Genomic DNA, 13,567 nt, shown 5'->3' on the forward strand with positions numbered 1-13,567 from the left:
TGAGGCTGGGAGCTGATCTAGCCTGCTCTGCTCCCAGTCACCGGCAAAGAAGACAGAGGTGGTGGCATCCAATTCGCAGGCCTGCTATGACAACCACATAATGGCCACGGTAGAAGTGACCAGGATGGCTAGATAAAACACAGGACACCCAGGCGATCTGGAACTTCAGATTAGAAAAATGTTGAATCTAAACACCGCGATGCATGCCTGCAATCCCAGCATTTCGGAGGTGGAGGCAGGAAGACCAAGAGTTCAAGGTTATCCTCTGCTACATGCAGTTTGAAGCCAGCAACATCAGACTGTTTCAAGCCCCTTCCCCTAAGAAAAGGAGGGGGAACAAATTCGGGTTTTTGGTTTGTTTTTTGTATTTTGTTTTAGTATATTCCAAAAATTACAAAGTGATTGCATTCATGGTTCACATTAAGACTTGGTGTCGCTGGGCAGTGGTGGAACACGCCTTTAATCCCAGCAATCAGGAGGCAGAAGCAGGTAGACCTCAGAGTTCAAGGTCAGTCTGGTCTAAAGCTCAAACTCCAGGACACCAAAGACTACACAGAGAAACCTTGTCTAGAAAAATCAAACTTGAAAAAAAAAAAAGACTTGGTGTCTATTTCCTGCTGTGTTTATGATGTACTAGACAGATGGCCTTCATACTGTTAGAAGTGTTTGTTTTAGTCTATCAAAAATTCTTTGCCTACCAAGGACTATGATTCCACAGATCTCCCCTACCTGGTAAAACTTTTGTTCATGCAAAGCAGGCCACTTGGTACCTGCAGCGCCAATCCTTTCCTTCATCGTCTTTGCCGTGGAGGCTTTCAAAACTAACCAATAGTAAAAGTCTGTGAGCTCAGACTCCAGCCAATGGGGAAGAGACACAGGCATCACCTGCTGTAAAGCTCCTACCCCCACACGCATGCAAGCCTGCTGTGGGTCTTGGCACACCCTTTTTGCAAAAAGAATTGCATTGCCAAGCTACTTTCACTCTGTGTGTCCCCTTGTGAGCCACCTAGATTGTTTTCTGTTTGTTTCTAACACTGCTCTGGAATTTTGAAATGGAGTGTGTGAGTGTGAGTGTGTGTGTGTGTGTGTGTGTGTGTGTGTGTCTTCAAAATGAAGGTCTCACTAAACACACCCAGCACCAGCCATGTGCACAAGATTTCCACACTCTTGGGATGGGAGTGTTTCAAATGCCTCCAGGGGAGTGCTGAAGCACTACAGTGTTGCTCAGCCAGGAAATGCGATTTATTGAAGGAAATAGGCTTAGATAAGCCCCTGGCATGCATCAGTTATTTCACTGCTGGCTTCCAGTTCAGTGTTAATGAATCAACAGCAGATAATACAAAGGGTGGCTTTAAATAGAACCACCAGTACGAAACGGGGATATACTGACCGCTGGATGAAAAAGCTGTGATTACAGGCTGCCAGAAGCTAGTCCTGCGTTCTCCTGGGAAGAACAGGCCAATATTTGCTAACTTCATAGAATACACATGACTATCAGAAATAGAATCAACTACATGGTCCAGTATATGTGTCTGTGTTATATGTATATTTGCTAACTTTATAGAATACACATGACTATCAGAAATAGAATCAACTACATGGTCGAGTATGTGTGTCTGGGTTACAGGTATATGATACATTAAGATAAAATACAGCACTCGGGAGGCAGAGGCAGGCGGATCTCTGTGAGTTCGAGGCCAGGCTGGACCGACAGCCTCCAAAACAATACAGAGAAACCCTGTCTCGTAAATACCAAAAAAAAAAAAAAAGATGATACACACTGAAATATCATGGGTGAGGTTTTACATGATGTTTGAGGTTCTTGTTTTATTTTTTATTTTTAGGCTTACTTATTTTATGCATATGATTGTTTGGCCTACATGTATGTCTGTGTATCATGTGTGTGACTGGGGCCAGAAAAGGGCATCGAGTCCCCTGGCACTGGTTACAGATGGCTGTGAGCTGCCCTGTGAGCTGCCATGGAGGTTCTGAAAATTGAACCCACGTTGTCTGAAAGAGCAGCCAGCACTCTTAACCCGGGGCACCTCTCCAGCCCCTCTTGTTGTTGGGTTTTTGTTTGTTTGTTTGTTTGTTTAGTTGGTTGGTTTGGTTTGGTTTTTTGAGACAGGGTTTCCCAATCTAGAGAGTAAGTTCCTGGCTGTACTGGAACTCACTCTGTAGACCAGGCAGCCTCTGATCTGTCTGCCTCTGCCTCCCTGAGGAATGCTGCCTGTTTCATATTAGGTCTCAGTATATTGTCTGGCCTTGAACTCCCAGCCTCAAGGGATGGTAGCCCCTCAGCTTCCCTAGTAACTATGACTATGAATATACACCACCACGCCTGGGTAGGGATTATTTTCAAATACTTCAATGAAATCAAAGTTGGGATGTAAAGCCGGGCGTTGGTGGCGCACGCCTTTAATCCCAGCACTCGGGAGGCAGAGGCAGGCGGATCTCTGTGAGTTCGAGGCCAGCCTGGTCTACAAAGTGAGTTCCAGGACAGCCTCCAAAGCCACAGAGAAACCCTGTCTCGAAAAACCAAAAAAAAAAAAGTTGGGATGTAAAGAGTATGAAAGAAACAAGATACAAAAGGCTAAAAATTTGAGAAATAAGTTGTTTTTGTTTGTTTTGTTTTAACAGACCTCAAGGCCTCTGAATGCTAGGCAAGTGCTCTATCACTGAGCCACACCCTAGCCTAAGGAGAAAAAAAGACAGGGTCTCAATATATAGTTTTGGCTGACCTGGGACTTGCTAAATAGACCAGGCTGGCCTTGGATTCATAGAGCTCTAGCGGCTTCTCCTTACCGAGTGCTAGGATTAAAGGCATGCACCACCAAACCTGCAGAGATTATCTTCTTACTGCCTGTCCATATTCTTTGTTATCTTTAGTGTAGTCTGACAGTTTCATACCTGTGTACAGTGTACCTTGATTATAGCCACCCCCAGATCTCCTCTCCCATTCCCTACTCTCCCATACATCCCTTCATACCCCCTGTTCTTTAACTTTTTGGTAATCCACCTGATCCAATTAGTACTGCATGCTGGAATGTTAACTGATCTAGCAGGGTTGACCATGTCTAAGGGGTGTGTGTGTGCGTGTGTGCGAGTGTGCGTGTGTGCGTGTGTGCGTTTGTGCGTGTGTGCGTGTGTGTGTGTGTGTGTGTGTGTGTGTGTGTGTGTGTGTGTGTGTGATCACTGCTGCTCGGAGCCCATGAATGCCATGGGCTCTGTCATGTCCAGAACACAGCATTTCACAGCACTCTTCCCCATTCTCTGGCTCTCGCCTTCTTTCTGCCCGGTTTTGTTTGTTTGTTTTTGGTTGGTTGGTTGGGTTTTTCAATGTTTCTTCAACCTTAGTCAGGCAGGAGTTAGTATACACATCCCATTTAAGACCGAGCACTTGTTCTCAGCATTTTGACCATTCACCACTACCCAGAGAGAGGTGCTTCTCTGGCTGTGGGTGAGGGCAGCACTGTGGATATAACCAAATATTTACAAGTAGTTTGGCGTGTCCATTTAAAAAGGCAGCGTAAGTAGGTTTCCCTTAGGCCCTATGACCTCCCGAGACACGGGCTTTTGATCAGGTTTACAGTACCAGGCATGAATTCTTGCTGTTGGTTGCCTCCATACCCTTCGCGCTGTTATTGCACCAGCGGGTACATATTCCCTGGTAGGTCATTATTGTAGCAAGCAGGGTTCATTACTGAATAAAATCTCATGTCATATTGAGGAGGTCAAGGGCATCTTTTGGGGCAGGCCACTTCACATCTCATCTGTAAAAATGGATCTTGTGTTGTACCCGTGAAGAGGTGAGCATCTTTATCCCAGCATTGGAGAAACAGAGGTAGGTGCATCTCTGTGAGTTCTAGGTCAGCTTGGGCTACACAGTGAGTTCCAAGCGAACCAAAGCCAAGCCGTGAGACTTATGTAACCTCAAGAGGGTAAAAATGGATTTTGTGGGATTGCTGTGAGGGATATATGATCCAGTAGCCCTCCTTATTAGAGTCAACTGGGGGGGGCGGAACGAGCGATCGGCGATACTGTGCGCAGGCGCTCTGCGCTAGGACGCGGTGGGTCGATTCTGCGGCTGCGCCAGCCTCTGGTTTTGCGACTTTGCTGCTTGACGGCTGTAGCACCGCCCTCAGGTTGCCCGGGTTACGGTGGGCGCGCGTGGTCGGGAAAGGTAAGGCTGACTGGGGGCCAGAGGCCTGGCGGTTCGGTGTGGGTGTGTCGCTGTGCCCAGCGTGTAAGCGGCTTCCGGCGCGAGTGGGGTGGGGGCTGTCTGTCTCTCAGCGCCCGTGGGCACAGCGTCGTGCGGGCCGCTGAGCACTCTGCTCGGACTGACAAGGAGCCGGCTGCCCCAGACCCAAGCTGGTCTTCCTTGGCCCTCAGCTCTGCACCTCTGCAGTGCCGTCAGGAGCACAGGCGCAAACGTGTTTTCAAATGATGAGCCCACGAGGGCTGAGGATGGAGCTCAGCTGGCAGCGCCTCTCAGTGCCCGCCTGTAATCCCCACGTTTGAGAGGTGGAGGCTAGAGGATCCGCGGGGTTTTTGTTCGGTTGGTTTTGGTTTTTGGTTTTTCGAGACAGTTTTTGGCTCTAGCTTTGTAGTTTGTAACCTGTCCTGGAACTCGCTGTAAACCAGGCTGGTCTTTTTTGTTTGTTTTTGTTTTTTCGAGACAGGGTTTCTCTGTATTGTTTTGGAGGCTGTCCTGGAACTTGCTCTGTACACCGGGCTAGCCTCGAACTCACAGAGATCCGCCTGCCTCTGCCTCCCGAGTGCTGGGATTAAAGGCATGCGCCACCACCGCCCGGCCCCAGGCTGTTCTTGAACTCACAGAGATCCGCCTGCTTCTGCCTCGGAGTACGCCCCCCCACTCCCACCCACCCCCGCCGCCGCCGCCTAGGATCAGATGTTTTTAAGGCCATCCTCAGCCACGTATGAGGTTTGAAGCCTGCCTGGGCTACGTGTGGCTCCGGCTCAAAAAATAAAAAATGATAAGAGACCACGGGTGAGTTTTGCCAAGGGAGACTTGTTTGACACCTGATCCAAGAGTGTTGGGAAATTAAATGCATCTACCCCTTCCTTTGTTATTTGTTCTTGAGTTGACATTTTGGAACAGGGGTTAGTTATGCTGACCATTGGGTATGATGGTTCGCGCCTTTAGCCCCGGTACTTGGGAGATTGAGAGCTCATGATGAGATTTAAACTAGCCAAAGCTACATAGTAACACCCAAAATTTTAAATGAAAGTTAGGCCAGCAGATCAGGGAAAGAATAAAGGACAGGCCTTGCTTTTGGAAGACAGAAATACGAGTGTGGTGCTTTGGCGTCAGGCATGCCAGGCTTGGGAACTGAATGAAGCGTAGCGATCTTTGCAGGTACATTTGGTCCCCAGCCACTTTCCTCATCTGTGCGAGAGTAATGCCAGGGCCGGGATGTGGCTCCTCCCGTAGAGCGTCTTCTTTGAGCGAGCCAGGCCCTGGGTTCACGCCCTAACACTAGGAGAAAGCAAGTTGCAGCCTTTACGTTCAGTCCTCCACATTACTGACCTGGTCTGCCCTATACATTAAATGTGCCTCCGACATGTGAAAGATGGCCTTCTCTTTTTGTTTATGTACCTGTTTATTGGTTGCATGTTTTGTTTTGTTTTTGAGGTGTCACTCGGTAGCCCAGGCTGGCCTGGAACTCAGAGCAATCCTCCTGTCTTAGTCTGAGGGCTGGGAAGTGCCACCACATCAGGTCTCACCTCTTAGTTCCCTAAGCTTTGAGCAAATGGCCGACCTCTGCTTCTTTATAAAATAAGGACAGTTCTCCAGGCCCATGTGTGTTTGTGTGTCCCTGGCCCAGTTAGTATCTGAAACCCTGAACCTGCTTAGTGTTATGTCAGAGTTATGAGCCCCCAGACACCACCAGGAGTCTGAGTTCATATGAAAAAACAACCTTTATTGCAAGCTCCTGATTGAATTCTCCATCTGTTCCAACACAGAAGTTGGATCAGGGAGCCCTGAGGTTAGTTGAGGCAGGGTTTTTTTGTTGTTGTTTCTCTGTGACTTTGGAGGCTGTCCTGTACCTAGCTCTTGTAGACCAGGCTGGTCTCGAACTCACAGAGATCCACCTGCCTCTGCCTCCCGAGTGCTGGACCTAAAAGCATGTGCTACCACCGCCCCGCTGAGGCAGGGTTTTTAAGGAGTAAAGAATGGCGGGTAGAGGAATTCCAGACTCAGATGGGGGTTGAACTCTTGACTGGTCAAACAGTGACTGGCATTGCTGCAAGGCAATTGGCAACCAATATGCAAGTTGGGTAAGCTAGTCTTAATGTTCTGGAGCATCTAGTTCTTGTTTGTCTCAACTCTGATTAGTCCCCCGCAGGGTAAGGGTGAGGCCTAGTCCCAGTATTGTTAGTCTGCAGCCTGTCATGGCTGCACTGATATCCAGTGAGGCCTCTTCACTTACAATGGTTCCAGGTTTATTTCTGTTGCCCTCTTACATCATGGTGTTCTGCTGACACGGCAACAAGAAGCAATTCTCTTTTAAAGTTAGGTTTATTCATGTACTTTGCCTGCATGTATGTTCTGTGCAAGAGCAGACAAGCTACTCACATAGTAACCACAGTCGGGAAGTAGAGTGTGGTTCCTGGACTTGCTTTCACCCTCTGTGCTCTTGAGGCTGCAGCCCATGGGATAGTGTTGTCCACGTTCAGGGTTCGGCTTCCCGACTCAGCCAGTCTAACCTAGACATGCCCAGAGGCTTGTCTCTGCAGTAGTCTATCGGGCTGACAGTCTTCATATCTAGTTACGGTGCTCTTGGGAGAACAGCCCTTCAGCTCCCTTTCCATGCAGTAGCCATGGTCATAAATGCTGTTCAGCATTATACATGGCACGTACAGTAATGCTCAGGTATGTTTCCTTGAAGTCTAAGAACTTATTTTGATGTGTTTCTATCTGGAACACTGACAGTTCTAAGACAGGACATTGTAATGATTGCTTTCATATACATACCTGCACACATATACATGCTTACACTACAACATGCAACACTAAGTGTTTGACCTGTGTGTCTTGTCTGTGCACCACATGCATGCAGTGCACACAGAGGCCAGAGGAGGGCATTAGGTCCTTCAGATGGATGGGAGCTGTCATGTGGGTACTTCTGCCACATCGTTTCTTTCTAATGGTCATGAAATGTTACAGCCACCCACCTCCTCAGGCACAACTCTCCATTGTCTAATGGATGCTGGTTTGAGCGTAAGGACACCCAGATCATTGTATTTTGTCCTTTGTGTACATGACCTTTAAGTTTCATGTAACTTCTCAGGTTAACCCATATGCAGACCTGACCCTAGACAGGTTTGAATCCCCCACCCGCCCACCTGGTGACAGCGTCTGTCTGTCAATTGCAGTGTATACATTTGCATGGACTGCGACTCAGCATTGCTTCCTATTGTGAGCTGTTACCTGGCAGCAGCCCTGTGTTACATCAACTGGCTTTCGTGGGTGTTCCACGCTTGTTTTGTCTCCTCGGGTCAGGGTGAGACCCAGAATAAAGAGGTCTTGACTTCAGCTCCCTTGGCTCCTTCTGGGTAATGCCTTACATGGTTGGTAGTTGTGTGGCATCTTGCTCACACCTGTTCCGCAGTGTGCCTGAGCAGGACACACAGAGAGGGCCTGGGCTCTGGACTCCACGACCCTGCTGTTATCCAGCACTGTCACTCACAAGACCCTGTCTCAAGCAAATAAATAAACAAACAAACAAACAGAAAACCCTGAGAACTGACTGCCCCAGGGCTTATGATGTATCTCAGGGTCGATCTTTGGAAGATGGAGGTCTCACTAGACTCACTCTGCTGAGGACATATTCTTGCTTGGTTTTATCTGTACATGTCAGTACCTTGGAGTTTTAGCAGTCCCTGGGCAGCTCTGAATGTCTTTTGGTCAAGGAAAGGAAAGCATGTTCTTACCGGCAAGAATTCTCAGAGTACGAGACTAGGCCTTGGTACTACCAGCTTCAGTTAGGATTGTGGCGCTGGCTTCTGGGAGGTCTCAGCTTTGAGACACCCTTGGTGACTGAACTGTGTGATCATGGCCTTGTCCCATGGCATCTTCTAGTTCGTGGTTTTATAGATACTCTGCCTTTCTCCGGAGACCAGATGAGCCCAGTTCTGTGTGTGCTGGCTGTGTCAGTCTGTGATTACTGACTCCTCCTCTGTCCTCTAAAGGCCTGTCACCCTTGAAGAATGGCAGAGGCAGTCTTCCGTGCCCCGAAGAGGAAAAGAAGAGTATATGAGAGTTACGAGTCACCACTGCCCATCCCTTTTGGTCAGGACCAAGGTCCCAGGAAGGAATTCCGAATATTCCGAGCTGAAATGATTAGCAACAATGTGGTAGTCAGGGGCACAGAGGACATGGAGCAGCTATATGGGAAGGTAAGCCTGGCAACTCTGGTGACATCTTGAGCAGGCCCTCCCAACCTGGACTGTGAGGCTGAAAACTAGGCATACCCAGCCACAAACCCAGCTTCCAGTACCACATAGGGTGAAGTGTGTATCAAAGACAAACAAGTAATTTACAGAAATGTAATGGGTGAAAACTGAAGGTCACCCACTGACCTCTGTCCCTTCCCAGTGGCATGGGGCCCAGCTCCTGGGCAGAGCCAGGTCCTGTGGAAAGTTCCCCAAGGTCTCTGCTCTCTCCTGTCTGGAGACTTGTTAAATGAGGACAGCTCCTAGTTATGGCAGTTATGGGCTTCAAATAAGACTTGCTTTCCCCTCCTCCATCTCTCCTGCTCCACTCCCCATATATTTTTATTACTGGGGAATTGTGAAAGGCAGCCTGATGGAGAGACGGCAGTTAAGAGCAGTGACCCCTCTTCTAGATGCCCTGGATCCAATTCCCAGCACCAGAATGGCAGCTCACAGCCATCTGTAATTCCAGTTCCAGATGATCCAGTGCCCTCTCCTGGCCTCTGCAGGACCAAGCACACGTGTGGTATATAGACATACATCTGCCCAAAACACCCATGCACATGAGATTTAAAGAAATGAACCTTTTTTGCTGAGTTGGGTTTTTTGTTTGGTTTGGTTTGGTTTTGTTGTTGTTGTTCAGTTTTGTTTTTCAAGACAGGGTTTTTCTGTGTAGTCCTGGCTGCCCTGAAACTTGATCTGTAAACCAGGCTAGCCCCAAACTCAGAGATCGCCTGCCTCTGCCTCTGCCTCTGCCTCTGCCTCTGCCTCTGCCTCTGCCTCCCTAATGCTGGGATTAAAGGTGTATGCTACCACTGCCTAGCAAAAGTAATTTTTTAAGCAGCCTGGATAAAATGTAACTTATACCCAAGAAGTTCACCCCTCATAAGCATACCTTTAATTCAGTGACATTATGAATCTACAGAGTGGTTCCCTAGCACCACAGTCCAGTTTTAGTATTTGTGTGTTTGGTTTGGTGCTGGGGATTGGGTCCAGGTCCTTGTCTTCCACCTCTAAACTGCACCTGCTATCCCTACTGAAGTCACTCATACCTATGACACCAAACCCTGCCCCCATTCCCAGCTCAGAGCAGCTGATGGGCATCCTGCCTGTCTTCCACCTTCTCTAGAGAGTGCAGTGAGGTCAGTGGGGCCCTGGCGCATTAGGTCTCATTGGGTCCTGTTTGCCTACAGCTCACTGCTGAGGCCTTTGTTCACCGTGTGCAAGATGGGATGAGGCTTTTCATACGCTGGGTACGTTTTAGTCACATTATTATTTGGGTTTTTTTCTGCTTTTTTATAGTCAAAAGCAGGGAAGACAGGGATACTTCCAGTGCAGAGCAGGAAGGAATCCAAGAGGCCTTTGTCTGGAGTGGGCATAGCGCCACTCCCAGGCATAATGCACTCCTGAGCCGCATGTGAGAAGAAGCTTCCCCTGCCTGCTCTGGTGCCTTCAGGATGCCAGACGAAAGCTGAAGTGATTCCTTATGTGATAGGCGAGCTGGTACTGAAAGCCATGGGGCCCAGAGGTGACCCACGTGCATGATGTGCTAAGTTCAGACCCCCAGTGTCCATGGGAAATACTAAACATTGATAGCACCCAGACGTGCGCACACACGCCCCTCCTCTCACACCCTCTGCGCACATGTGCCTGCACTCCCACATGTGCTCACATACACATGAACACCTGCATACACCGCACACCAAAGAGGTGGGTGTATATGATCGTTAGAGAATCGGGGAAACACGAGGCTGTTAAGTAGTTTTATTCTGCCACAGCTGCAAGCCTGACAACTGAGCATCAACCGTGTTTTCTTTTTGGAAGGGTTACTTTGGAAAAGGCATTCTTTCCAGAAGCCGTCCAAACTTCACAATCTCCGATTCTAAACTGGCTGCCAAATGGAAAGGTAAGCTGTGCAGCTTTGATTTGGCACTAACATGTCCTGGTGAGGTGGTAAGTTCTGGAAGAGAGGCACACTGACAACATTCCTGCCTGGAAGAGCGCCTACAAAAACATACATCAAAACAGTTCTTTGTTTTGTTTTAGTGTGACTTTTTTAAATTTTAATTCTCTTAAGAATGTCTCAATACTTAGCCCAGGCTAGCCTTGAAATCAGGATCTCCCATGAACCGGAAGACCAGGCAAAAAGATCCTTGTGGTTCTTGGAAATGTGTTTCCCCTTCCTTGGAGTGGTCAGAAGTCTTACGTACACAGGGCTCTGATTTCAATCCATTGCACCTCGGAAGACAGGGGAAAGTACTATTCAGGCTCTTGTTACATCTTGCCTGGCAGGATGCTGTGTGTAGGAAGTTCTGCCTGCCTGTGCTACTGTCAAAATGAGCTTAATGTTTTATTTGCAGAGGTAGAATTTACAGTAGCTATGGCATTGTTAAACATACTGTGGGGCTGGTGGTGAGACAGCTTGGTTGGTGAAAATGCTTGCCACCAGCCCTTATGACCTGAGTTAGAGCGCTCGGACCCCATGTTAGGGAGCAACTACTAAAACGAGGGAATGCCTCAGCAGCAGGATAGATGAACTTGCTAGTGAGAATGAAGCAGGCAAAAAGCAAATGCTTCCCTTTTTCATGTCATTTTATGTGGGCTGCCACCAGAAGATGTAGCCCGGATTTATGGTGGGGCTTCTACTACAAATGATCTAATCAAGGTGTGCCTAGCTACTTAGATTTTAGTTAATTCCAAAAATAGCCATCACAGACCCATATGGTGGAAAGAATCATTACTTCCAGTTGGCCTTTGACCTCCACACATGCTATGGCACATACATACCCCCACACACAAATAAATGGAGTTTATTAATGTGCATAGCTCCTTAATTTACAATTCTTTTCTCCTAATACATTTTTCAAGGCATCCTTGTAATTAAGCAATACCAGCACATTAAAACATAAAAGAATTACCAGGCATAGTGGTGTGCGCCTTTAATCCCATCACTTGGGAAGCAAAGGCAGGTGGATCTCTGTGAGTCCGATGCCAGCCTGGTCTACGTATCGAGTCTCAGGACAGCCAGCACTACGTATTGAGACCCTGTCTTGAAAAAGAAAAGGTAGGTAGGTAGGTAGGTAGGTAGGTAGGTAGGTAGGTAGACAGACAGACAGACAGACAGACAGACAAATTTCTTTAAGGCTAAGTACAGTGCAGTGGTTCTCAACTTTCCTGGTGTGTGACCCTTTGATACAGTTCCTCATGTTGTGGTGACCTCCAACCATAAAATTATTTTGTTGCTACTTCATAACTATAATTTTACTACTGTTATGAATCACAATGGAAATATCTGATATGCAGGATATCTGACATGTGACCCCCACAGGCGTTGTGCCTCGCAAGTTGAGAACCACTGGTATAGTGGCTCAGACCTGTAATCCCAGCAAGTAGGAAGCTGAGACAGGAGGATCACCAACTAGAGACCTGTCTCAATGGGGAAAAAAGGAAAGAGATGGTAGGGGCGGGGGTAGAGCTGTGAAATGACTCATGTAAGACAGTATAGAAATTACTCACACTGAGGTATAGTTCAGCAGCTGGCTAGAATCCCGAAAGCCTGACAGTATGCTGAATTACTTCGCCACGGGTAGGTGTATGTGTACACACACCTCAGCCCTTACAGAGGAATTTAACCATGTTTAGCAAAATTATATCTGTATCTTCCCTTTAAGCCTAGATTCATCTTAACAATGCACAGGAACTAATAGGAAGAAAAGCAGCCTAGGCTGTTCTCTGAGGTCCTATTTGTAATACTTGAAGAATAGAAACAACCCAGTGGAAAGAGAAGGGTGTCGATTGCAAACACCAGTGTGTCCATGTAAGAAACACATAAGCTGGGCAGCGGCGGTACACATTTTCATCTGCCACACTTGCTAACCCTTTCAAGTAGTGCACTTCCTGGTGACCAAGCATTCAAATCTATTAGACTACAGGGGCCATTCTCATTCAAACCTCAGTGCTGAATTTGAGAAAGGAGACAACTTTCCTAAAGGCAGAATGAGGCGGAACTAGGAGTAAAAGCTAGACTACTGAATGATCTGAAAACACTTTAGAAGAAAGGACTTGTCCTACTTGGCACCCAGTAATAGAGCTGGAACCCCTGGCCCCATATCCCAAACCACACCGCCATCAAGGGTGGCCAGCCCTCCCTGCTGAGCTCATACACAGGACCCAAGCATTCCTACAGATGAACTGTCCCGTCTCATATCTGCTTTTGAGCTGGGGCAGAGGTTCTGAGGGCCCATCTGAGCCAACAGGAGAATGTGGGCACAGGGCAGGATGTTGGTCAGAACAAGCTGGCTATGGCCGATACACGTCGTCGCCCAGTTGTGTAACTGGATCTTGAAATTATGTCTTTGGTGGGTTTTGTTCCTTCTAAGGAAGTCTGTCTGGAACTAATCGAATGTCTTTCTGTTCCAGGTATGCAGACAGATATGCCTATAATCACCTCAGAGAAGTAAGTGAGGGTGACCTTGGCTCTGATGCAGTGGTGTCTTCTCGGGTCTGGTGTTAAGTAGACTGTGATGACACAACCTTGTACCTTTGTTTTCTCCTGATAGTAGATAATACTTGGAAACTGTATCTGAACTTAATGTGGCTCAAATCCCATCTGAAACATGTTGCTAGTTCAGATCAGCCTCTCAAAACACCAACTCCTGTCATGTTGAGAGTGTGTTATAAAGTCCTGAGACACTGGGACTCAGGCTCTGAGCAGCCTCCCAGCCCATGTGGGCAGATGATCCTGCCCTCTTGCCTGCTGTACACTGTAGAGCCAGAGGGTTTCACAGAAGCCCCTCTTAGACATTCTGGAAGTATTTCCCTTGACTCCACAGACACTAGCTAATCCCAGTATATCCATGGTCCTGCCCATGTATCACCGCTCCTAGAATTTCTCCCTGCGACAGTCCTCTCTACTGCCCCAACGATTGGGCTTACTGCCCTTTTCTCTGTGCCATCTCTCACATGCTTGGGTTTGGAGTCAGTTCCAGGATATCAGGACCAGACCCGGTATCTCTGTAGCCTGGTCTTGGTCCCTTGATAGCTAAGCGGTGGCTCATGTCTGTAATCTCAGCACTGAAACAGTAGGATCGTTTTGAGTACAAGGCCA

At 47.8% G+C, this 13,567-nt stretch overlaps 1 protein-coding gene across 3 annotated transcripts in view; it reads left to right on the plus strand.

Annotated features, from left to right (window-relative positions):
* The first annotated feature begins 4,099 nt into the window (after positions 1 to 4,099).
* The window catches only part of Tsen2 (tRNA splicing endonuclease subunit 2), a 33,817-nt gene continuing 24,349 nt past the window's right edge, over positions 4,100 to 13,567 (plus strand). Inside the window, exons 1-5 of one of the 3 annotated variants that reach the window (XM_040737846.1) lie at positions 4,100 to 4,183; positions 8,218 to 8,424; positions 9,654 to 9,713; positions 10,285 to 10,366; positions 12,880 to 12,916. In XM_040737846.1, the coding sequence (XP_040593780.1) occupies positions 8,236 to 8,424; positions 9,654 to 9,713; positions 10,285 to 10,366; positions 12,880 to 12,916 (368 nt within the window). In that variant the 5' untranslated portion in view covers positions 4,100 to 4,183; positions 8,218 to 8,235. Of the gene's footprint in view, positions 4,184 to 4,988; positions 5,012 to 8,217; positions 8,425 to 9,653; positions 9,714 to 10,284; positions 10,367 to 12,879; positions 12,917 to 13,567 lie in introns of those variants that run through there. The other 2 variants (XR_005873868.1, XM_040737847.1) reach the window with 2 other exon arrangements.

The sequence above is a fragment of the Mesocricetus auratus genome, unplaced genomic scaffold (genome assembly GCF_017639785.1).
Source record: "Mesocricetus auratus isolate SY011 unplaced genomic scaffold, BCM_Maur_2.0 Super-Scaffold_100676, whole genome shotgun sequence".
Classification (NCBI taxonomy): Eukaryota; Metazoa; Chordata; class Mammalia; order Rodentia; family Cricetidae; genus Mesocricetus; species Mesocricetus auratus.